This window comes from Eschrichtius robustus, chromosome 18, assembly GCF_028021215.1.
Source record: "Eschrichtius robustus isolate mEscRob2 chromosome 18, mEscRob2.pri, whole genome shotgun sequence".
Taxonomy (NCBI): Eukaryota; Metazoa; Chordata; class Mammalia; order Artiodactyla; family Eschrichtiidae; genus Eschrichtius; species Eschrichtius robustus.
The window spans coordinates 31250467-31278433 of record NC_090841.1 but is presented as its reverse complement, the minus strand read 5'-3'; the positions used below and the strand labels follow the sequence as shown (position 1 = coordinate 31278433).

Here is a 27967-nt window from a genome sequence, read left to right as displayed (position 1 = left end):
AAAATCTATTGCAGAGATAACCCTTCTCCCTCAGGCATTTTTAACAACAAACATCTTTTGCTGAGAAAACATAGCATATGACTTATGTACTTGGACTGGCTTACCTACTTCTAGCATTCCCATCTTAATAATTGAGTCAACTTTCGCCACATCAAGGTAGGATTGATTTCATTTTGCATCTACCTTGATCTGGAAAAAAAACCTTAAAATTTGGCTATAAAATATCCAAGACCTGTTGTGATCAATTATCTGGACCTCCCTGATATGCCATTCTTTATGTAGATTGCCTAAAAAGAAATCACTGAATGCTGCAATATGATCTCTAAAATTTATGTATCTACAGTTTATAAATTGGAAGTATTCTTACAGACTATTTTGACTTTAATTGGTCTCTGAAGACATGGCTTGAATTGTTATAAAAGAATATTGGATATAAAACTGCAAAAACTTAATAGTTTTTTAGGTTTTCTTCTATAAATCAGGGATATATGAAACTGCGTTAGTTTTTCTCTGACATGTACACTTTCCAAAGACAATAAGAGATCACAAAATGTGAGAAAGGCAGCATAAAATACCTTATATAATTGAGAAAAGTACCATTTGACTGGAGTAAAGTTCCATATAATAGTTTAACCCTTCTTAAAATATTTTTCTGTGTAGCTGAAATTTTTAAAATAAAGCAATTACCAATGTTGAATTATTGTGTTCCTCACCATAATATTTAAAGTAATAAATCCAAGTGCTTTTGAGCAATTTGATTTCATTCACTATTGTTGAATAAAATACACAGAATCCACTCTGATCTACCTGCAATTCCTCTAGTAATATGCTGAAACTTTAAAAAATAAAATATGAAAAAGCAATGCAAAATTTTTAGTAGGTCTGAATCTTGAAATTTGAATACTATTTGAGAAAATATGAGAGTGAATGTATGTTTCCTTTTTGAAAAAAATTACTTTAAATATTATTTCAGTTAGCAATAAGTTATCATATTGAAATAGAAAAAAATGTCGATCTATATTCCAGTGTTCACCTCTACTACTTTAAGAGCACTAGCTTTCTTGGTACCTGAAAATTGTGGAAATATCTTAAAGTGGAAGTGCTGACAACAGGCACATCCCTTGAGATGAAGCGTCTGGAACTGTAGCCTCAATTCAAGCTGCATCATGGATTTCTTTTTGGTTATGGGAAAGCTAATAAATTTGAATGACACTATTTCTTCAGCTGAAGAAATCCTTAAAGTTCTTAAAAGTATATCTGTTTATTTATGAGAGAAATGAACATAAAATAATTTGACTGTAAAATAAGTTCATATAAATTCAGACTGCATCATACAGATCACCTTACTGCCAAATATATGTTTATATATATACATATATATATATGTATATATATTTTTAAAATTGAAATAGTCATTTTGAAAGTGAGATTTACTTTTATAATCTCAGTTGGAAAAAATTAAAGGTTTTTTTTCCTCCTCTTTGAAAAGGGGTCTAAAAAGAAAACAAAATAGAAAAGTAATAATCTAAAATAAGTGAATGCTAAAATACAAGTTAACCTGTGTTCTTTCCCTCCATTCTAGATTATTTCATCTAATACTGCTATTTTTAGAGATGTTCCAAACAGATATGAAATACATACATCATTTTAGAATTCCCAGAAGTAATTCTTTTATATTAAATAAAATATTATATTTAAGTTACTCTAGAAGTAGCTGAACCAGTTCATGGTTTATTTTAACTCATTTTAATAAAACGCTTTGAACGTCTTATTTCAATGTAAATAAGATTACCAAATATCAGCCTAGTTAACCTCAAAAGATATTACAATACTAAAATAGTAAAAAGTAAAAGTAAACTAATACAAATAAATTTAATTGTTGATAAACCAAGAGAGCAGCTAGTTAAAGCAACATTCAATTGATGTATGGAAATGAAAGTGCCAGCATGCTTCCTGGGCATGACAGAGAAAGGGAGGATCTCTCATTTATTTATCCATAAAATTGCAGACAATTCAGCAATAAGCATAAAACTGTTATTCAAAGCATGAAAATGCTAAATATCAATGTCTGGATACAATAAAATAGAGGATGAATCAAAATGATAAGAGGAAATTTTATCAGTCTTCATCATGAGATATTATCAAGTTGAAATTATCTTCCTGAATTTTATAAGCCTTTTAACTTCCTGTTCTCACTGGCATTTATTAAACCATAAGTCACCTTAAATTGGTTTATTTGTATTAAAATTTAAGCTCTAGTATATATTCAAAGAAAGTCTCATATGCATTCAAATAAAGGTTTGCCTTTAATTCAAAAATAAATTACCCTTATTAGTTGGCATAGTATTAATATGTGTATTGATTTAGGCAAAGGCAAAATATGTAAGGACAATATACTTTCATTTTGGTAGCAGCTAAAATTATTCTAGACATGCCATTTTATCTATTAATTAAATTCTAAATAATTTTTCTCTCACGGATTCCCTTTCAAACCACCCATTTTCACTTCTAAATACATAGGGAAATGTGTAAAGCTTTTCATAAAGCTATTAAACTTTTAATTGATGTGTACACATTCTACATCTATGAGTAACAAAAAAGCTAGTATTCTTATTAAAAATTAAAATGCAAATGTTGAAAACTTCAACATTTAAAAAATAATCATAGAGGAGCCAAATAGAACAATACTCTAATTTTTACTTCTCAATTTTTTATCTCTCTATTCTACTTATATTTTGATTTTCCTACACAATCACTTTTTATCCCATTATTTTTAAAAAATTCCTGTATATTAGGCTGACCATAAATTCGTATTTGTCCTGAAAAATCTTCTCAGTATAGTATTAAAAGTGCATTTAAATATCCCTTTCATCCTAAAAAAATGAGGCATATTGGATAGTAAATAGTATGAACGTCCCATTAAATTCTGTCACTAAGTGCTATTAAAATGGTTATGAATCAATGAGTGAATGAAGTTCATTTCAAATGAACAAAATGTTTGTTTCATTTTCTTTCTATTTTATTAATTTAATAGAATTTTGCTGAAATATTTAAATATTTGCCCATAATTTCTCAGTATTTAATTTGAGAAACATTTTTGATTAATGATTTGGCAAATAGTCACCAAAGAATAATTAATTTATTATAACTCCAATAAGAAAGAGAAGATGAAAATTAAAAGTGTATTGCAGACATTTTTTCAGAAGATGTAGTTTTTAACTCAAATGCATTGAACTTAACTGCCTACAAAATGATTCTGCCAAAATACTGATACTGCATTTAAAAATCACAAGGGACACCATTTTCAAAGATTATATAGTTATACTATACGTGTAATGAAGGACATACAATATAGCTAGTAAGAGTATTGCAATTAGCGAACATGCTCTTGTTAGATTATTTTGAAGACTGTAGCTGGTAAGAGGTAAAGACTTCACAATTTACACATCATCACGCATAAATGATACTATTTGGATATGTATTATAAGGATTTGTATTATGGCTCATGCATTGAATCATTTTTTAGTCTACCAATGAGTATTTTCAGTTTTACTCAGAAGTCAAATTCTCTGATCGTAGATACAGACTAAATATATTTCTCACCTACTAAAAATTAATGATTTTAGTCATCTTCACTTTTTTCATTCAGTTTCAGTTGCATAATTTGATAAAACAAGGTATATTCCTTCATGAATATTATGGTAACAATTTTAGGTTTTCTAAACTGCAGTATCTAAAAATTAAAGTCTCTTATTTCATTCAATGATCTCTTTACATTCTAATTGGATAAAGAACCTTTGAACACAATCCCCTAAACTCTATTACACTAAGCTGATATTATAATAATTCTTAAAACTAATTTGTGAAAACATTTTTGCCCAAATAATACCAACAATATAATAAAAACCCAGCAGGAATATGGTTAAGATGCTGGTCTAAAAATTAAAATAATTATTTTTTCATACATGATTCCTGAAACCTAGTTAAATATGAGATATGAAAAACTAGTTATATTTCCTTCAGAATATTTCCTTTATGGATATCATGGAAAATGGACAGGTTTTGCATGTGAAAAATTTGAGAAATCTATAGCTTATTAATTTTATTTTAAATCCTATAAAGTTTTATTTTTTATCAAGAACTTTAAAAAACATTTATATTCTCTGAAACAATAATTTGCTCCTAGGATCACTTCTTAGGAAAATAATAAATGATATTATTGTAAAAGATATCTTCAACAGTATGTTGCCCGTGAGATCATTGGAATAGTGCATTATTTATCAAAATATTTATAAAACATGTGTGTATGTGTATTATATACAATTTTCCCAAAATAGAATTATGCTTCAATAAAGAATTGTTCAACCAGAGTTTTGAATTTGAGTTTAAATGCTGAGGTGAATCAGACTACTTCTTTTGAAGAGATTAAGTGATCAGGGGTTTGTTCAATATATATTGCTAGATGTTAAGGGATATAGGTATAGATACAGATATAGACAGAAATAGAGATAGATACATTCAAAGACACCTAACGAGAAACTATGCAAATATGTTTGCAAAGGTTATCTCCAGGCAAGTTTGATTATAATCTATAATTCCCACAAAATTTTGTATTTGACTATAAGAGAACCCTATTTTGATGATTCTTTCAATAAACAGATCATAAGCATCATCAGTAAGATAAATAAGCAGGAATTGTGTCCTCTCCATTATGGTTCTAATACTGTCCATCTACCACCTTCTCTCTTCCTTATCTGACACCTCCTTTGCCTCAATCTCACCTCCTCTGCCCCAGCCATGTTGGATTTGTGCTTTTTATTCAATACGCCAGACTAGCAGGAACTGCACTGGTCATTCTCTCTGCTTGGAACTCTTCTCCAGAGAGCTACCTGGCTGTACTTCCTCATTTCCTTCATGGCTCTACTGCCCCATTTTTTTCACATGGTGGCTAGAAAGCCATATTCTCCATGAGGACTCCTGTCTACTCTTTCTACAATGTGCCTGGCTTATTCTAGATACTCAATAAAAACATGTTACGTAAATGAACCTTATTGCTCAGAAATATTTATTAATATGTCATCATCCTTATCATTTAGCAACAACAGGGTTGATGAAAATTTGGGATGGTACAAATAAATTCCCTCACTAATGAATTCTTATTGCTATTACCTATGTAAAATTAATTGTATTTCTATACTGAGAAAATAATCATCAGAATTCAAGTAGAGGCTGCAAAATCAGTCTTACAGTGGCAAAAATTTTCAGTTTCCTTATGTCTGTGTATAATAGAACATTATAGGGTGGTAAGGTATATTAGAGATAATCTGGTTTGGTCCTTCCATTTACAGATAAGGCATTTAAGAACCAGCAAGTTAAGGTCAGAGCCAAAGACACAGATATGCAACTGGTATTACTACTGAACCAATACTAGAACTGAGTGCACTGATTCCTGATCTAACATCCATTATGAAGTTGTAGAAAGTTTCAAGTCTTCTGTGTATTTGATGATATATTAAAGCAACTTTATATAATATACAGCATTTCTGCAAATATTTAGGCAACTGTAACCGATAATTAAATGTCAGTAGTATTTGCAAAAAGCAAAAGAAAATTTTGAATTAAAGAGAAAGATCAGCCTCACATATAATAGTCACTAACCTTGCTCTTCCCTGACCAAAAAAATAGATAAATAAAAATTGTGTTATTATGTGTTGATTAGTACAAAAATGGAAACTTTATTATACTTGTTGTATAAAAACACTTTTCCCAAAGAACTTTTAAATGCACTAACTGCTTAATATGTATAAAATAGATAACTAATAAGAACCTGCTGTATGAAAAAATAAAATAAAATTCAGAAAAAAAGAATAGTTAACTAATATAAAATTCTGAACTAAGTAAGTGAAAAAGCAGTATCAGCCATATTCAATATGAACCATATTGAAGCCTGAGGCAAAAGGAAAGGAAAACTTGTGTACCCCAATATACACGATCTTGTGTATTTTTTAAATGGTGAATTTTCCCAGAACATTAAAGTAGTTGAAAAAATAATGAAAAATTGAAAAGTTGGTGTATTAAAATTCACAATATTATTTTTAATTTAAGTGTTTTATTTATACCCAAACCTAATTTATTATAATTTTACATAAGCTTAAGCTAATTCAAAATTATTCAAAATTATCCCTTGGACAGGAGAAATGATCAAATATGGTAATTCTCTCAATAAAAATTTAAATAAGTAAAAGGTATATTTTGAAAATACTACTGATGAGTTTGTGTCTATTAAAAGGAGCACATTTTTTCCTTTAACCTCAGGCTCTAAGATGCCTCAGCATGGCATTGACCTCTAAAATTTTGATATTTTGTTCATCATGGTTTGTGCATTGAATTTTGATTTTTGAAGAGTATTCCATTCGAATATAGTTTACCTGGATTTCTGAGAATTTTGATGCCCCCTTGAATTCTATGCCTCAGGCAACTGACTCACTGACCTCACCCTGGTCCCTGCCCTGTGAAAATGTAGAAGAGAACTCTAATCCCCATATGATCCTGCAATCCCACTCCTGGGCATATATCCAGACAAAACTATAATTCAAAAAGATACATGCACCCTTATGTTCATAGCAGTACTATTTACAATAGCCAAGACATGGAAGCAACCTAAATGTCCATTGACAGATAAATGGATAAAGATGATGTGGTACATATATACAATGGAATACTACTCAGCCATAAAAAAGAATGAAATAATGTCATTTGCAGCAACATGGATGGAACTAGAGATTATCATACTAAGTGAAATAAGTCAGACAGAGAAAGGCAAACACCATATGATATTACTTATATGTGGAATCTAAAATATGACAAAAATGAACTTATTTATGAAACAGAAGCAGACTCACAGACATAGAGAAAAGACTTGGTTGCTAAGAAGGAGGGGGAATGGGGGAGGGATGGATTGTAAGTTTGGGAATAGCAGATTCAAACTAATATATATAGAATCGATAAACAACAGGTCCTACTGTATAGCACAGGGAACTATATTCAATATCCTATAATAAACCATAATAGAAAAGAATATGAAATACATATATATGTATAACTGAATCACTTTGCTGTACAGCAGAAATTAAACACAACATTGTAAATCAACTATACTTCAATAAAAAATAAATTTTAAAAAAAGAGAAAAAAAATGCACTAATTACCTAACTGTGCAAAAAGAGAAGCCCACGACCCTAAAGGTTTTGGAGAAAATGGAAAGGGGGTCGAGGAGTGAATGGACTAAGCTTTTTCAGCAGAGGAAAAATTTCCAAAGCTGTCTGTACCCCACTGCACTCTAAGTGATCTAAATGAACAATCTCTCTCTACACAGTGTATCCTGACCAAATACTCTCACGGGATTCTAACCATCCTGATTATATTTAACCTGATTAGGGAAAATAATGTATCATGCTCCAGGATTCCCTCCCCTGAGGGAGTTCCCTCCACAGATTCAGCCTTAGACATACCAATGGTGGTATATAAGGGAACAGTGCCTCACAAGAGAGTCTGTAACCCATCCTCTTGTGTGGACAAAAATCCCATTATTCTTTTCAGGTATTCATGGTCAAATTAGCAGTCAAATGTATACATCTTTTATCCATTTTAATCATAAAATTATGTCACACTTTACTGAATCCAAATGAAAAGCACAATACACATCAACAATGAATGTGAGCCCCCTCCCCCACCCAGAGAGTTACTGCATACCTATTCTTTCGATGAAACAATTTTAGAAGTTTTGCTAATGAAGACTTGGTTTCTTTCAATAAGAATGACCCTAAAGAGTCAGTCAAGTCTATAAAATGCAAATTTAAATCCAATTGAGATTGTGTTTAATCAAACAGTTATTTCTAATTTGAAGACTTCAAAAGGCCTACAAAAACATTCTAGGAACCTCCACTGACATCAAGGGGACCGTTCCACATAATGGGAATATGTTTCAGTGCTCCCTCTCAAGTCATTACTGGTGTTTTGTGGGTCACTTTCAAATTTGATAATTCCAACCATTTACCCTTCTGTAAAAGTTTCAGAAGTAATTTATTTTCCACTTATGAAATACAGAACATAAAATTACTTTCAATGTTCAAGGGTAGAAATGTAAATGAGAATAAAATAAAAGTTAACCACCTAAAATTTCATTTTGTCAAATGAATTTGGAATTGGAGCAATGTGCCATGCTTAGACTTCTATTATAACCATTAATTAATATTCTGAATACATAATAGAGATTACTGATTAAGAGATATCTGGCAGCTGGAAATTTTCCTATTTTACTCCTAATTCTTAGTTTATCCATTAAGAGGTTACGGTTCACTATGTGCTTTTGAGAAAATGTTAACATTTAAAATAAAAGCACAATCATTATCATGACAAAAAAAGGTTGTGAAACAGACCACAGTGACATTCTGCGCTCAAAACCTCCAAACATTCCTTGTTCGTTGCTCAAGAGATTTCAGATTATTTAACCATAAGACATTCCTGGAGGAAATGATTAAACTTTCCTTTAACCTTGGGAACTCAAATATATCTTCTTTTACCCTATCTAATACAACACCAGCAACTGTAGTTTCTAAGTCTAAACTACATATTACTTTCTTATTCTATAGTCAGTTTATTATAGATTATTATAGATTATTATTATTATATATCGCTCCTCTAAATCACCCAGACTTTGTTTCTCTGATAGGTTTCATATCCAATAAACTGCCAAATACTGTTAATTACAATTTGTAGTGTGTCAAATCTTTATCTTTCCATTCACACTGACCACCACATGAATTCTGCCTTTATCACTCTATAGGGAAATTACTGAATCAGATTGGTCTCCTGGAAGCCACCGCTCCCTTCCTACAATTTGTGCAGTCGTAGAAAAAGGTGTCCCTAAATGGCTACATTAATTACGTTAGGCTCCTGCCCACATATTTGGCTTCCTACTGATCATTAAATGTGCTCAAATACTTGAGTTAACATCTAAAGTTCTGCACAATTTGGTATCCTCAATTTTTTTCTTCCAAAGTTATTAATTTTTAAAATAAACTTCAAAATTTTGATCAGTTTTAGATTTACAGAAAAAGTGAGAAGACACTACAGAGAGTTCCCTATATCTCACACCCAGCTGGCCTATTTTTAACATCTTACATTCATATAGTACATTTGTCACAATTAATGAACCAATATTGATACAATAAAGCCCATACTTTATTCACATTTCCTTAGTTTTTAGCTCATGTCATTTTTCTGTTCAAGGATTCCATGCAGGATATCATTCCTCAATATTTTTATCTGTTTGAAGGGAATAAAAATTCCATCCTACAACTTCCACAGCTGTAGATAAGGTACATTTTTATCTCACCTAATTTTTAAAATTTACTTTCACATATTCATTTATTTTCATATGGTAGATCTAAGGTGTGTTTTCAGACTAACAAAACACTTTTGTTTGTATGCTTCATTAACAAAAAGTGAAATTAGATGCTCCAAGAGCTTTGAATAACACAAACATCTACTGAGGTAAACAACAAAAGATCAGGACTTAGGTCTGTTTTGTGAATAATTTCTTTCCCTAGCCATAGGTTTGTTTTGTGAATAATTTCTTTCCCTAGTGCCATGTACAATGTCTGGCACAAATAAATATTGAATCCTTTCATGTAAACTATATTTAAGAGGGTAGAAAATATATATGCCACTTTGAATCATCAGTAATGCTTTATATATCAGTATAATTATTACTAGGTAGATTTTTCAGCCTTGTCAAATATTTTTAATAGATATTGCACATTAAGAGCATAAACACAATTATAAAGGGGTGCTTAACAGTTCTAAGGGAACAAACTACTTTTACTCTCCCTTAAATAAATTAGAAGCAAATTATAGATAACATACTAATTACTGTCTATCATATCCACTTATCCTTGAAGATGTTAATAAGGATTTATATGGCAACATACTATTGACTCATTTGAATTTCAGTATGTCTTTGAATCAAAATAGAAATCTGAATTCTTTTTAAAGTAATTCGTGAGGCACATAGGTTCTCCTCCAGACAGAGTTAATGACTGTGCTGTATTACTAAAGAAAAATTGAGTAGTTTAACATTATTGAATTGATATCAGAGAAAAAGTGGTTACATCTGAAGAAAATGATAGCAAATCACTCAAACATTGATGGTATTAACAAATGTATCGAGCGTTCAAATGAACTGATGATATGTAAGTAATAAATATACTGAAATGAATGTACATATTTATACTCATACACAATTCCAAAAGCAAATTAGGCGAAATAGGTGACCTCTATTCATAAGAACATATTACTCATAACCTAAAAACAAATAACTTGGATTATGGCTTTTTAAAAAGCTGCTTCTTTTATTCTTTTCAACATTCAAAAGTTTTTAAAGGATGGTTAATAAAATATTGTCATGTGAACACAGAAATAATTAGGTTGTTAATGGGTTTTGAATAATCTTGTGCTAATAAATCTATGTGAAAATGCATTATTATATATTGTTGATACATTTTGTAATTTCAAGGACAAGTCTCTGGTAACCTGGTGCAATTTCCAGGCACAATTACAATACATTGGAGAAGTTAATGATATTCTAGTGGATATAGGTTAAGTGTAATTTTTAAAAAAATTAAGCTTTTGTCATTCAAATTTTGAAAATATATATACAAATATATAAACTCATGTATGTTTTCATATAAATATGTGTGGGTATAAAACAGAAAATAAATAAATTTAATAATCAAAATATAGAAAGTCAGAGTTATGTCTCACAAAAACAAATCTAGTAGGAGATGTATTTCCTAACCTCTGGAGTTTTATGTAGCCTAGTTTTTTTTTAAATCTCAATATGTTATAGAAGAAAAGAGGGAGCAAAAACATAGCACTGGTGTTCTCAGTAAAATTCAAGGAAGAAATCTGGAAAGTTTTGGCTTCTGGAGTGTTGGTTCTTTAATCTTTATTATTTTAAATATATGTTCTTCTTAAAGTATAAACTCAAGGGGATCTTACGTCATGCCCTGAAGTAGTACACTTATCCTTCTTTTTAGTAACTATTCAATGTATGCGTACTTTCAGTTATTCCTTTACTCGGTATTGTCTATTATCACTTTTGGAAAAGCTTTCATTTTCATTATTATTTTTATCATACCTCTATTACTTTAGATGGACTTATATAAATTGACAATTTTAAAAATCAGTACATGTGTGTGGCCAACAGTATCAGTATTTCACAAATAAATGAACACTATTTGCTGGGATTCAAATCTAATTATTTTATTGCAAATGTAACTCTGGGCCCAATAATATGAAGGACACTTCTGAGCCCTGTGGAATCTTTACCTGCCTCATCTAAGGTTCTGTTGTTGAATTTACTCACAAGATAAGCTTTCATTTTACTGATTTATCTCCTGTGTTTCAAAGTAGCAATTTGCTTTACTATCTTCCTTAACATGTCAGTTTATCTACTTGCTCTAATTTTTGTATATATAGTACGATATTAATAATGGACACTCAAAAACTAACCCTAATTTACCCATCTTTCCCTCAATATTACAGTATATTTTGAGTGCCTGCAGTCACATATTTCAAATACAGCAATCATATGTTTCAAATAGATTGTACTCACTTTTTTCAATTCTCTTTTCACCCATTCCTATTGCACCATGTACTTTGCACGCTGCTTTAGCCAGCCAATACTATTAAATAGCCCAACCATATTGTTAAGACAAGATGGAAGTTTTTAACATTGAAAAATTTGATGACTGTCTCTTACTCCTTACCCAGATGTTAAGATGTTTATTCTCCAAGTATTTTCATCCCAATGACTCCCTCTTATTTTCACTATCACTTAGACTGGTTACAACTTTGTTACTTCTCATGTGGCCATTGCTACTGTGAAAAAATGAAAAGACCAATGAAATTAGAGTCAGATCCCTAGGCTAAAATTTTGGCTCGGCCACATAAAAGTTCGATGCCCTTAGATTGGTCATTTCTTCTGTTCAAAATGGAAATGGCAATGCCTATCTTATAAAATTATTTAAAATTGTGCATGGTAAATGAGATGATTCAATTTAAATGTGCATAATTCAATTACTGGAAGTCATTAACTGTTGGATTTGTTTCTAACTATAGTAGAACTGGCTTCTCTAAAGATTAATTCAATATCATGTTATTTATCAGATCAAGATCCTTTAACATTTATCCAATGACTTCAAGTTCCCTAAAATCTTCTTCTTAATCTGTAGTTTTAATCCTTGATAACCCTTTTTTTTAAACCAAACATTGGGAATACATTGGAGAATAAAAGTATCTCCATCGCACATGGAGCATGCAGATTCCTGAGGGAGACAAGTTAATGCAAAGAAAGCTTTCCACACTAGAAACCTCTTTCTTGAGTAAGAAAAGAAGAAACTGCAAGAAGACTTCCATGGCTGGTGTATAGTGTGCTAGTAGGAGACTGACAAAAGGGGAGGGTTTACTGGCCAAGGTTAAAAGTCTAATTTATTTTTTTTTTTCAAGTACTCTGTGGAAGCCATTAAAGAGTTTTAATTGACGTGAAATGTTTGAACTTACATCTCAAACAAGACAGCAAGGGAAGCAGGTGACCACCTCTCCTGGGAAGGTATGGTGGTGTGAAAAAGAGGTAACCTCTGATGGGGGAATACATTAGAGGTGAACCAAAGAAGTAGACTTGGCTCGTGGTAACAATAGGACTTAATGGCACATGCTGGGATGAGGAAGAGAAGGGAAATAAGAGGAGTTCCTTTGTTTCTGACTGCAGTGACTAGGTAGATGGTGGTACCAATAACTGGAATTAGAAGGGCTGGTTGGGAGGGCTTGAGAAAGTAGAAAAAAAAAATGTGTTGGCAGTTTTGGGGTGGAAAAAAATGAGGTAAATGGAATTTTTTCAAGTTTTTTTTTTGCTCCATTTTAATTGAACAAAAAATTTGATCAAATACTTGGAGAACTGTGACATTTCTTAAGAATACATATGGACTACAGTGTATTACAAAATGTAGATTATGAATAAAGTGGGATTAAATTTGTGTATATAACATAACTCTAAGTAGTCTGTCATAGGTTTAAAAGTAAACTAATGTTAGAGCTTAATACAGACAGCATTTAAAAAACAAAATGTATTTTATTTATTACTCAAAAATAGCAAAAGTACCTTTTTATCAAACTTAATGGAAATGAATGGGGAGATAGAACATATATCTAGAACTATCTTGTTCTATTCTGTGTTTAACAGTGATTACACTTTAATAAAATGACCCTCACATATGAAGGTGACTTTTAGAAGTATATAGAAATTAAAGTATTTTCCAATTGGTATCAACATGTTAGCATGGCAAGTTTTGTGCCTTCTGTCCAGTGCCTAGGTTAACTGCACAATATATAGTAATGAAATAAAGGTTATTTGGGGTAAAGGCAAATCATCTATATAAGGATCAAAAAACAATAGTCTCAGTATTAGATACTGCTGCAGAGGAAGTCACAAAGATAATAATAATAAAATAATGGCAATGAGATGACTATATATGGTACTGAAGAACTGTTCATAACTCTATTCACTTAGGCATAAATAATCACATTCAACTCTAATTTCAACCCTACTTTCAATTTAGAAATATTAGTATAACTTCCCTGTGAACTCTCCTTTGCACAGTGGTATTGAAGACTGTAAATAAGGAAATGGAACTAGAATGAAGAGAGCACAGTCATGGCATCAGGCAGACAACTGCTACACCGCTGAGGGCCTAGACTACGGGCAAGTTACATCAGTTTTTTATGCTCAGGTTTTTCATCTATTAAAGATAATAGCCATCTCCTCAGCTTGCCATGAGGACAAACTTGCTTAAAGGTGCTTGGTGCGGTACTTGACATAAAGTAGCTGTTCAATTTTTTTTTTTTTTTCTTTTTAATTGCCTGTAACTATTAGCTGTTCTTTTGTTATCCGATTGAATGATTCCACACAGTTTGTTATATATTTATAATCTTTTAAGGGTTTCATTAGGATTCATATTTAAGGTAGGGTTTTCAGCTCTGCTGTAAATAAAAATGAAAGAGAAAAATCAACATTGATCATACTTGACAAATACAAATAGATGGTACTTTGAACTGAGTAATCTTTCTTTTGAGTTACATTTATTGCTCAGAATGATTTCAATAAAAACTCTTGGGCTCAGCAATTAAATTACATTATAATATACAAAAATTAGAAAATATTAAACATGCCACTGCCCTTTTGAAATTTGATGAATGATCAGTCTTGGCCGTTGGGCTCCTTTGATTTCCAGCGCTCCTCTGGTATATTATTAATTGAATCTTCTAAAACAAAATTCTGATCAGTTAACTCTACTCAAAATAAAGTTTTTAATGGTCTATATAATCGGATTCAAACTTCTTAGTATGGCATTTAAGGTATTTCATAATCAGACCCTAGTCCATTTATTTGGTCCAATTTCTCTCCATTATAACTCTGCACGTCATACTCCAATAAAAATATCCATACTTATTTGTCACTCCTGGATCATGCTATGACTTGTCATATCTCTAGCATGATCTTGGATCATGCTATTATCCCAGATTCAAATACTCAATTCATCTGTGTCCTGTAAGTCCTACTCTACCTTCAAGACCCTATTAAAGGCACATCTAATTCATGAAGTAATTCTTTATTCATTTCTCTAGCAGAATTTTATTTTTATTTATTACATATATTACAGTATTTAACAAATGGAACTATAGCTAGATGGATAGAGGAATGACAGTTTCAAAAACCAAACACCTTGAAGGCAGAGTCATATACATAGGTACTGAAATAATATGCACTGAATTAATTTATTCATATTTTAATGGTAATGAGAGTCACTCCTGAGCAAGAGTCACAATACACTCCATGAGTAAAAAAAAAAAAAAAAAAAAAAAAATTATCACATATATTTACTTAAGATTCAAAGTACTTTCTATTGTTTTCTAACAGTGTGGAGTAATACCTATGTACATCAGGAAGTCATTCTGCATGTATTAAAATTTTCTGAAGTTTTCTTGCCATCCTTCTTTTAAATATCTTTAAAAATGTTAGCCTGGAGGGGAAAAAGGTCAGATGTCTATATAAAGGACATTATGTAATAAACATAGTCATTAAAATTAGGAAGGAAATGGCCCGGGACAAAAATGAAACAAAATTTCATCCCTCAGTATGAATATTCAAAACCTCAAAGAAAATAAAATCCAGGGCAGACGAATCAATCTCCATGAAATATATATTTTGTTTCAAAAATATACCGTGTATCAGAGGTGGGAGTGCATTTGTTACCTGTCTGCAAATCCTAAAAGTACTACTCAAAATGTTCTTATGACATGATTAAACATTTAAATGTTCCAGGATGAAACATTTGAGTGATCTTCCCGAAGTAAATATGTATCACATTAAAATGATTACAGGGGTGATAGAATATTTTTGTCTATATTTGATTTAAGACATCCCCCACTGCAGATTTCTATTATGACTTAATAGGAAACTAGATTAAATCATTTCTCTTGTTGGTAGATAATTTTTTTTTTTTTTCATCATGTTACTACTGGGATCATCATCAGTATAACTAACTGTCAAGAATTTAAGGAAGGAAAAGCTCCAATATGCAAATTAAGTAAAAATTTTAAATTTCTTGTCCATTTTGAAATCCAAAAAAGTTTCAGGTCTGGAAGTTATTTTGCTACTCATTCGGTGGTAAAATTGACTTGAACTGACATGGGCTATCTATATTATTCATTTATTCCATTTAATGTGGATATTTAGACTTTTCACTACAAAACTGATCATGTGTTTCATTGTGAGTACTGGTACACCTCCCAGTGGGGATGTTACATAATACATGGTATATGCAATACATCACCTTTCTAAAATCTGAAAAAAATTTAATTCTAGAAAACATCTATACTATAGGCCTACACATCAAAACATCAGTTTTAAAGACTCCTTGGGAGCTATAAAATTGAAAAGTAAAAGAGGAGTTAATTTAAATATGTTAATGTATTTGGTTTGATACATTATATGTTCCTATTTCTTATTTTTTTAACAAATATAAATATGAAATAATAGCCGTATCTGTTTTTTACAGGTGTTCATCTTGCAATAGATTATCTTGGCAATTGTATGAGCTCCTCTGGCTTTTCGTGAATCTGAGTGTCATTTATGTAATATGTGTTTTTTGTGAAATAATGAGATTGATGAAATTTGCTTTCCATTTTATAGAGAAGATCAGAATCACCTACAATTATTTTCCCTTTGCCTCCACATCACTGTTTATCTTTTCAAATTTATTTCTCCTTTCTTTCCTTTATAGAAAAAGTTTATCTTTACTTTAAAGCTAGCATCCCCATTATACTGGAATAACATCTATCTCATCCAATCCTTCAATAATTCCTCTAGGTGGATCATTTACCTTAGTATATTGATACTCAGCTACCTTGAATAATTAAAGCATTTTCCATCTGTAATACCACCTTCTTTAGCTACTTTTTCCCCCTTTCTTTCTCTTATTCATAAACAGAGTTTTGACATAAGAGGAAATAATTTGCACTGCAATTCACCAATGAAAATCACATTGCTGAACTTTCCTGGTGGTGCAGTGGTTAAGAATCCACCTGCCAATGCAGGGGACACGGGTTCGAGCCCTGGTCCGGGAAGATCCCACATGCCGCGGAGTAACTAAACCCATGTGACACAACTACTGAGCCTGTGCTCTAGAGCCCGCGAGCCACAACTGCTGAAGCCCACACACCTAGAGCCCATGCTCCACAACAAGAGAAGTCAATGCAATGAGAAGCCCGCTCACCGCAACAAAGAGTAGCCCCTTCTCACCGCAACTAGAGAAAGCCCGCGTACAGCAACGAAGACCCAATGCAACCAAAAATAAATAAATAGATTTATTTAAAACAAAAGAATATGATTCCAAGTAAATGTTCCTTTTTTTGAAGTAGTGAGATCTGGAAGTCATACATTTAATGCCAGTGATGCCAGATTACATATTTGGGACTGTCCTCAGAACTAGTTTGTGAACCATAAAACAGAACCAAGCTCAGTATCATTTTGTTTTAAATAAAAACAGAGTTGTCCAGATTGATTTAATGAATTGATTTAATTTGGCTCTCAATTATGTTGTCTGGAAATGAAATCTAAAAACTCTTGGCTTCAGTCAAATACTTCATCTAGATGGTCTCCAGATTTTGGATTGTCACACAACATACTGATTATGTCTCATGCAGTTTGAACAATTGTTGAACTTTTCTCCTTTCCAACTTCTTACTGTTGTGTTCTGAAGGATTCTGTCCTGTACTCTATTCTCTTTTCTCCCAATAATCCCTGTCATCAGTTTACTTTAAGTATGATCCCATATCAATGGCTTCTATGTTTATACCCCCCACCTCTCCTCCCATTACAAAACTAACTTTCAGTTGGCTCTTCTGTTACTCATCTAAACTCTTTTTACTTCCCAAATGCTTTCCCCATGATGACCTCACCCTGTTTTTACCATTTAGTAAACTGAACTCAGTTATCCAAATCACAATCCTAATGTTTATCACAGCAAATTTTATACTACCTTACTGCTTTCTGAAAGTTTTCTCAAAGATCTGGTTAACTGAAGTTTTGTGCTTGTTTGTTTGTTTTTTCCCCAGCATCCTTGAATGGTAAATTTCTTTATTAAATCGATTCCTATATAGAAATAAGCATTGGTCATTTAGAGAAAATGCTAAAAGTTTCAAATATTTATGTGTTAATTTAATATATGTGGTATATATTACATAAAAACTTACTTAAATGCATTAAAATGCATTAAATAATTCAAGTGCTATTCCATTTACTTGGGCATCAAATGATTTTTTTCTAAGCAATTCATTAGAATCATAAAAGTAGTGGTGTGTACTAAAAGAAGTTTTTAATCTTTCACTTTGTTCCATTCCTACTACCTCTTCACCACTGTAGGCCTCATTTTGCCTTGCCATGTATTACTTGCCCAGCTTCCTAATTGTATTCCCATCTCCCAAGACCTTGTCATAAAAATCATCCCTTTAAAATGAAAGTTTGAACTGCCACCTCCTGAACCTCCAAGGGCTGCCTCTCAGTGGTCCCATCATTGGGCTTCTACTTACCTCCCCAGTGTCTACCTGCCATTCCCACTCTCACACATCACTACTCACGTGTCTCTAACAACAGCTTGCCATGCACTGCTTCCTTTCACCTATGTTTCTGAAAGTGCCCATCATCTTCCCTCTCCCAACTTCACTCTGCCAAGTAAGCCAAACATTTTTTGAAGAGTCAGCTCAGATGTGTTCTTCTCCAGGAATGTTCTTTGAGCCTCCAAATCTGGGCCAGGTTTCCATTCTCCTGACTCCATTAATAATCAGGACATATCTCTCTCTCACTGCACAAAACTCATGGTTTGTATGTCAAACTCACTTAATACAGTGTGAGCTTCTTGAGGACCCAGCCTGTGCTTTAGTGCATCTTTGTATCCCGGGCACAGTCATTTATTAGAAGAAAAATTAAGTGATTGAATAAATGAATGAATGACTGAAAAATCTCTCTTGGCACCACCATTCCTCAGCACTCTAAGAAAGTATCAAGGACCCACAGGTAGCAGAGGTATAGGTGCTGTGTCCAGATTGAAGAAATATTTACATCCCAGTGCTTAGTGACAAATAATCCAGTAGTGTCAGTGTCTAACTTCTGGAATGATACATTTAATTGACCTTTTGGAGCTTTTATTCAATATATATTAAATAAATGAATATGTGAAATATTTATTCAATATATATGAAAGAATCAAGAATGAAGCTCTGAAGCTTGGCAGGTGACATCTTCAAATTAATAAGGAAAAGAAGTGTGACGACAAATCTGAAGTACCTGTTCAGAGACTTCGAGGTCTCAATGTGTCACAGAAATTACACAGAAGGATGGAAAGGGCTCTAGATAGAAAATTATAAACCTGGAACTAGTGCTACCTCTGTCACTAACTTGAAGACCCTATGGAAATCACTTAATCTGTTTTCTTATCTACACAATATGGGAATTATACTTCAAGGATTCTTACCCTAATATTTTGTAATATGGCTTTCAAAAGAATAGAGAACCTGCAATATTAGATATGCTATTAAAGTGAAATAACAGGAAATTGCTGGGAGAAGTTTTAGACCTAATAACATTATTTTCTTACAGTTCTTAGTTAACAGATGAGATGATAACTATTTTATATTTTTAGAATTTATGGACACACTCCTGCTTTCATAAAAATGTATGTAATATTAGTATAGAATTTTATTTATAAAAATGAAAAAAATTGTCATTATTTATATTATAAAAAATACAAAAAGTAAAATCCTCTGGTTGGTTGGTAATATTTGAGAGAGTGTGTAATTCTAAGGCTGGGGAGGGTTCCCCTGCCCCATGTATAAGGCAAAATGAGTGTCAAAAGTTTGGGAAATACTGTTCCAACATTTCCCAATTGGAATGTTTCAGGAAAAGTCATTGCTGTGCTTACTAAAAGCAAGAGAATCTCAAAATCACAGTGAGTCTATAGTAAATCATGCAACACTTGTTAGAGAGGCTTTACGATGAGCAACAAATGTGAGGGTGATAAAATCTATTTTCATGATACCAGATGCTGGATTCTGGAAGCAGATGTTTGCACACGAGAAAAAGAGATGTCATTGAAACTTTTAAAGTTAGGTGAACTATGGGACAGTTGCAAAGCCTGGTAAGCAAAAACAAAGTGAAACTGCTCACAGTTTGAGAAATATTTTGTCTAGTAAAATGTAAGGCCAGATGAATTGGGAAGGCCCTAAAAGATAGCACAGGGAGGTGAAAAAATTGATATTACCCTGCTCTTGGATAGATGCAGCCTAATAAGAACTTACAGGACTTGAAAATAATATGAATTATTGGCAAATAATACAATTTCTTAAATACCACGTATGCAAATCATAAAGCAGCAGTGCCTCTAAAAATTTGTAAATGATTCCTCTCTGGCATTAAATATTCAAAGTTCCTTCCCACCCCCAATATATGGCGGTAATTTTCCATTTCCTTCCTAAGACAAATTTCCTATTAATAAGTTTATAGCAACATTTCTTTAAAAAATTATTTTCAGAGATCGCCAGATGGCTGCTGAGAAGATGGACACAGTCACCACCTTCATGTTCTTGCTTCCGCAGAAGTGGATTTGCTGTTGCCTGTTACGGGTAGGCCTGGGAAAAGACACTGCTTGATTGGAAGGTTCAGACTGCAGTAACCATAATGCAGAAGAGAAAACAGAACAGAAGCTTGAGAATATAAAAGTACTATGCTAGTACTTTTCTATTCAGGGTCAGTTCTAGGGGAAATTGCAAGGTAGGTCAAGTTTGTGTTCAGCATCCCAACCCTCTGTCTCAATAACCTCCTCCCAAATCCTGAACGTATGGCTCCACCCTCACTTCCGTGGACAAGGACCTCAACTTCCATTCTCCCATTTCCCTACTACTGCTTTCATAAATATCTCCTTCATGGTAAAGTATAGGTTGTACAAACATTAAACTGTTTCCTTTCCAGACATAATTAGAAATATGGTGAAATTGCAGTCATTATGCAGTGAATTAGGGAGGAAAATTAGAAGAAGTGGGGCTCAGAGCCTTGACAAACTCTGAAATCCTATAACAAATACTAAAGTTGTTCCAACTAGCCTAATCCTATTTTGAATATGGAGCCCACAAGCAAAATTCAAACACTGACTTAAATAAAAAAAGGAACGACAGCAAAAAATAATTCTTTAGCTTTAGTTTTTGTAGTTTTCTAGAATGTCCTCTGGGAAGAGGGAAGGTAACCCTTAAGAACACAATTTAGTTTTAAAACTGAATTCACTGGAGCAAACCTAGCTTATTTGTTATTTCCATTATTCTCAACTTTCTATTGATTATATTTTATTAGATTTTAATCAGGGATTCCATTGTGAAATGTTTTGAATCCAGAATGGAATTTAAGAAGTCAGATTTTTCTAGCAGTAGAGAGAACGGGGGAGGCACAGAATTGAATAGAATAAAATAAATTATAAGGCAATTAAATAAGATGAAAAATGAAAAAGAATTTGATTGGAGCAACTCCTGAGGCTCAGAAATGTCCTGGAATCCAGTCACCAGGGAAGGGACCAACATCTGGCCCCCACGGGGCATTACATCCTGTGTTGATGATGCTTCCACTGCAATCTCTAGCACAGGCTGTCAGTACTCACGATGTACAATGCTACTCCACTAGCTTCAGAGTTCAATTCAAAGACTTGGTTTCAGTTAATTATAAAGATATCAGAAGACTGGTTATCCTTGGAAAATTGAGAACAGTCACTCAGCTATCAATAACAAGCTCAGAAAATTGCCAGTCTGCATTTATAAAGACTGCACATTTATTATTTGGGAATCAACAGAGACTACTGAATTTTGGGGAAAGCTTATTACGTCTTTTAAAAGAAAAGCAAAACACTTATTGCTAACAACCAAAATACTCTACAGGGCTTCTGATGGATAGAAATAAAGAAGTCAAAGTATAAATAGTATTCTGAGGTATAAAGAGTAAGTTACCCGCAAAAACTTTTGAAAGAGTTTTGTTCTGCATAAAACTGTATGTGACTATTCTTTACAGAAGTAACATTATTTATTTTTATTAGTTCTTGATATAAATTAGGTTTTGTCATTCCAAAATATAAAATCAGCAGAATAAGATAAAATGTATTTTGGTCAATTTTCTGTGTCATTTTCTGATAAATAATGACGTATTAAATAGAAATATATATATTATATAATATAATATTATATATATATATATATATATATATATATATATATATATATATATATATATATATATATACCTTTCTAAGGAATTTGCTACTATGGCACCATACACACTCCAAAATATATGGATTGTTTTACCTATTATCTCCCTCTCTCCCTCCCTCTCTCTCTCTCTATCTACCCACTAACCTACCTACCTACCTTTAATATTTGATGGGGAATGTATAGGGAAAAATCTAATTGACAAACAGAGAGGCAGAGCACAAAACTGAACTCAAATAGAAAAAAAGCTAAGTACATTCTTTGAGATTTTTTTTAATCACACTAAGAGAAGCTAAAATAACCTCTTTCTATTATAGGTTTTATTAACATAAAATCCTTAGAGTTATCTTCAGCTGTAGTGCACTACATCACACCTTCACTTAACTACTGAATCCTTTCAAATATTTTTTCTAAAACAATGGGCAACACATACTAGTGCTGTATATTTGGGATGCTTAAACTGATGGTAGCAAAAATACACAAATATCAGGAATAGAATAAATGGAAAAAATCTAACAGCACAAAAGAGAAGAAAAACAGTAAAAATTAAGCTAATAAAATAAAATCTCAAATGGACTAAGTTATTTGCAAAGGAAAATTATTATTAGCATAGAAAGTTCCATTGAAAATATGAAGACTATTTTTAAAATTGATTTTAATTTCTAAGTTAAAGAAGTATTTTAATTTAGAAATAGAACATTATTTTTCTTAATAGAGATAATTTAAACAGGGAAAGTAGCCAACTAAACTAATATAAAAATATAAAATATAATTATGCTACTGAGTTTTTAATTGAAAACTATTAAGGTACTACTATAAGTTTTTAGGACAAGCAAAAGACTGATAACAGGTTTCTTTTTGTTTAGCCTTTGTTTTAAAGGAAATTTGTTTTTGTTTTTTAGGAGATTTTTAAAGGCATTAAAAATTAGGGTTTAACATATGAAACTTGGACATGAGATAATTGTTTGAATATGGCTGTCATCTTCTTTCATCTGTAAAGAAAATTATTCTTTGTAGGTGTGCATTAAACTAATATGGCATTGGCTCTCATGATGCTTTTCAAATAAATTAAGAGGACATTGACCAAGACAATGGCTGATTGCTTCTTCAAACACTTATTTTTTTTTTCTTTTCTGAGTAAACCATTCATTATGTGAATAGTATAAAGTGATGATTAAGAGGGCAGACCCTGAAGGCATGCTATTTTATTTCGAATGCTGACTTCACTACTTACAGCACAGAACACTGAGAAAATTTCTTAACAACTATTAAATGTGAGAGGAACAGTAGTCACCTATCTATAAGTGCAGTGAAAACTAAATAGGATATTATGTTTTAACCACTGAATAATTCAATGCATATAACCTATTTTGATGTTTTCCCTCAAGGTTCGCATACATGAACTCAAGTTTTAACTTACCCTTCAATGTTTGTTTGATATCTAGTCATAGCAATGAATCAGAAAGTATATTTGAGCAAATTCTCCCATTTGGAGATAAAGTTGTACAGAAGAGACACAAATTTTGGTCATATCTAGACCTAAGATAAAATTCCAACCTGCTTGGCAGGTTAGTAAATTTCCCCTAAGCTCGGTTTTCTTACACGTAAGATAAAAATGATAACTATTTTAGAGTTTGCAGGTTAAATATGCTAATGTTGAAATGAAGTTGGCACAGTTTATGGTAAGTAGTAAAAACTCAATAAATACTAGTCTCCTCCTCTGAATCTAGATAGGTAGATAGATAGATGTATGCATAATATGCATAGAAGAAAGAGAAAGAAAGAGAGAGAGAGAGAGAGAGAGGGATGGAGGGAGACAAAAAGATTATCTAGATGATGGAGAGAGAAAGACAGATTGGAGGTAGATAGGGAGATAGATGGCAGATAAAGGTAGATGAGAGAGGAGATATGAGAGAGAGAGCCAAACAGAGAAAGGTCTCCCACCTCAACTAGTTACATACAGTTTCTTGAAGGCAGGCTTCATGTCAAATTTATTTTTGATGTTCTTGAAGAATCTAACTTTCCTTACATATTGAAAGCATTTAATAGATATTTATTAAATAAATGAATTAATGAATCAAATCTGTCTATCAATCAATGAAATACTCCTTCAAAATCATGTTTTAAAGTAGAAGTCAGTCTCTCTCCTATAAATTCAGAGATTACCTTCTAAGTATGGCTTTCAGATTCATAACTTTCTCATGTTTGTTAATAAGGATATGTGGAAACTACTTGTTTTACAGGAGATATATCTATTGGCATTCTCACTCATAGACTAGCTATTATTTTATGTGTAATATTAATTAAAATATGTGTTGACCACATTTTCTTTTAAGAACAATAGCCACCTTTCTATGATATTACTTTTTGATATCAAAATAGGAGAAAAAACAGCTTTTCAGTATAAACTACATTTTCAGACATATATTTCACTTTTCTATAGGGGTCTTTTTTCATTCCTATCAAATACATTGCTCAGTCAGTGGATGGAAAGGAATTTAAAAGTTAATAGTGAGAAGCAGGCTTTTTTAATTAACAAAGTTTCTCATGAAATAGGACAATAAATGCAAACTCTTTACTTACTCTATGCAGCTTTACAAATAGTGGCCAGTGAATTACCTGTAAATCACTTTATCACATACATAGATTAGTCTGTTAGGCTATGCATTCACATATCAAGATCCAACAACGCATTACTTAAAATGTGCCTAAAATATTCATATATTATAATATTGCATAGTCAAATCCATCAAGACCACTTAAGTCACTTCAAGTAAACATTCAGATGTGCAGGAACTGTGAATATTAGATAAGTATTCAAATAGCTTTTGTTTAAAATAATTTTTAAAACAATATTGCATTGTTACGCAAAAAGTTGCTAAGACATATCTAACACTTATTACTTAGAAAAGAAGGCTTTTGTGAGGTTATCCTTAAAATAAAGCCAGCATAATTATATTTAGTGCAGAAACTTTTATATATATGTATATATATATGAATTTATTTCTGTATTGAATGTATGTGTGTGCGTGTTTGAACTCAAATTTCAACATGAATAGAGAAATTAAAAAGCTTTCTATCTGCTGATGTATATGTGATAGGACTGACTGCACTAGAGGCAAAAATTTATTTTCTATGAATCACCAATCATTAAATGACTTAGAAGAATAAATGAATATGTCCATATATCTTAAACGTAGTCTCTCATAAAAACTTAAATAAATATTAAACATATTTAAATACTATTAATATTTTGAAAACTAATATTAACTAATATAATATGCATTTGTAATTCTGAAATTCAATTTATACAACAGTTCTTTTCATTTCTTATGATTGGACATAAAAAAAGCTTATTCACAACATCTAAGTCTCACACGTAAGAGTAGCTTAATTCTCTTTGGGTAAATCATTAGTAAATATTCTATTGTGTTTGAAACAATAAAAATAACAAAATTAATTAAAAAAGGCATATCAAACTAATAAATTTAATATAGACTTTTAGAAAAAAACATATGTATTTATGAAGAAGTATTTCTTTTTTAACTCTATCAGGGTAAACAAGTTCATGTTTATTTGATATCCAGAAAGACTTAGACATAAATCAAAAGGAGCCAGAACTCTGACTTAGCTATTATTTGACTCTTGAAAAACTATCTTGAAGCTAAAATCCACACTAAAAATACACCAACACTGATAAGAGCTATACAGTTCCAATTGAGTTTTCATTTCACCTAAAAGCGTTGAATTTATTCATCTTAATCTGTATATTAGTATATTAAAATGTGCATATCTAGCTAACATATGCTATATATTCCTTTAATAAAATGCAAAATAGCAAAGGCTGGAAAATGTTCATAAAGATAAGTACAATCTAGTGACTTTGGCCAAGTTCTCATCTTAAGAAGATTACAGACCAAAATCCATGGCCTTCCTTTTTCTGTGGTTACTGAGGTATTGAATAATTGCTTTTTGTCTGGGGCAACCTCAGAATTTGCTGCTTCTTTTGCTATATCGTCAATGGTCCATTCCAAGGTGATAAACTACAACTCTAGTACTATGAGGTTTCTAATGATGGCTTAAGCTTTACACTTTGTAAGCATTGGAAGACTTCACTCACCTTGTTCAAGTGGCTGGCTTTTAGTTGAAGTAGTTTTCATCTTGAGTGCCTCCCTAACAGACATGTCACAGCAGGAGCCTTTGTTAGTGTCTTGGTCACTGTCAGCCTGATCACTGTCCCCGTGCCCACTGTCTCTCAGGCTGGCTCTTTCTGGGTCCTTAAACGTGGAGCTACTGAAATACATATAAAGAAAAAGAAGAGAAAGTGTTGTCTCTACGAGTTTGAATCTGAAGTGTAATCTCTAGCAAAGCAATTTTGACATGAATGCAAATAGGGAAGCTGAGAAAGTTATTTAATAGGCCTTACCTTTGAACAAACTGCTGCCTGCTGCCCATGTAATTGGGCTCTGCGGGAAAATTGTCTGTCTGCGAAAGAGAAGGAAAAAAAATACGTATAGTTGTACACTGGACAAATCTCCTGCAGAGCAACAAGATTTCCTAGTGGAAAAATGATTAATAATTCAAATATTCCCTTAATCTTCAAATTTGTACATTTTAATTAAATTGGAAATTGCTGACATGTAATTATGTACTCAGAACAATTAAATGATTCTGGTCCACAAATTACCTGTTAAAGTAAACAATGAGCCTGTCATAACTGGCATTCTCCGTTCGTACCAGGATGGATAACACTGTCTGTGCTGTTTCATTACTTAGATATCAAGATTGAATATTTGTGGGAGGAGTGGAAAAATGACCTAATTTCTCTATATTAAAAGCGTGAATTATTTAATAATACTCATTTTTAAGCATAATTACATCATCTGCTGGGATTCTTTGCCCTTCTTGATATAACATCATTTAAAGTCATCAACTCCTCAATTAAGGGATATAAGACCTTTCCTTCAAATTTTACCAGTAACAAATACAGACATGGCACCTATGGTCAGACTCATCTCTGTAGTACATCCTTATCTTCATCCCTACTATGGAAATTGTACTCAATAAAAGGGAAAGGGGTGTTACTTCCTGGTTATTAAAAACAAAGTGAAAGAAAAATAAGAATTAAAATGTTACTTAAAACATTGGGAGTAAAGACACTGAGAAACGAGGCTTGTTTTTGTGTTTGTTTTTGTTGCTTCCAAACTGATGTGGAGGTCTGCCAAATAGAACTGAATTCTCCTTGTACCGTAGAACAGAGTCTTTTGGGAGAAAGAGAGTAGATCTTTCATAGGTTTCCCTATACTGTACATTCATACACGTTACTTCTTCTTGCAGCTGACTCAGCGACAAAGGTTCTCCTGTTTTCTGCCTCACTTCATATCACACCATTGTGCTCTGAAGCAACTATGGGTTCCTACAAGATCATCCAGCATGCAACTATCAGTGACACAGGAGCATGCAATTCATGAAGCAGAGGGACCAAGGTAAGGTTTAATGTAGAGCAGTATGTATTTTCCTTATAAATAAGGCTAATTTAAACTAACAGGACTCTTTTTTTATCCCATGTAATAATTTAAATTATTTTGCTTTTTAAACTATTATTGGATAAAACATGTTAAAAGGAATAGCTTAAACTACTATCTAAGTTTCACTGTCTTTTATAAGTTGGAGGAAAGGAAAAACCCTCACAAATTTCTTAATCTATAATCTTTACTTGCTGTTGTTCAAATGACCTTTGTCAAAATAAATGCAAAGATGAAGGTAAACAAGGTAGATTAATTTCTTACTTCTAACCCACTTTAACTAGGAGTTGGTAGCAGACGTTTTTTATTAACATGTTTTTACTAATTTCCAGATTCTGTGAAGCACCTTAATTGTTTCCATAACAAACTATCTATCTTTAAGGATAACTTTATCTTCTAGTAAAAGTAATAATGGAAACCAACACCAAAAGCAAAAATGTTTGCAAAAGAGTTTTGCCAATTTTAAAAACTAAAATTACTTAGAAACTCCACATTTAAACTTAAAATCATCTAGTTCATTTTTT

General features: G+C 32.0%; 1 protein-coding gene across 1 annotated transcript in view; it reads right to left on the bottom strand.

Moving 5' to 3' along the window:
• PCDH17 (protocadherin 17) overlaps positions 1-27967 on the bottom strand; it is a 100355-nt gene that overhangs the window by 39367 nt on the left and 33021 nt on the right. The window contains exons 2-3 of the mRNA XM_068526837.1: positions 26345-26403; positions 26039-26211 (exon numbers count right to left, since the gene is read on the bottom strand). Coding sequence (XP_068382938.1) covers positions 26039-26211; positions 26345-26403 — 232 coding nt within the window. The remainder of the gene's footprint in view (positions 1-26038; positions 26212-26344; positions 26404-27967) is intronic.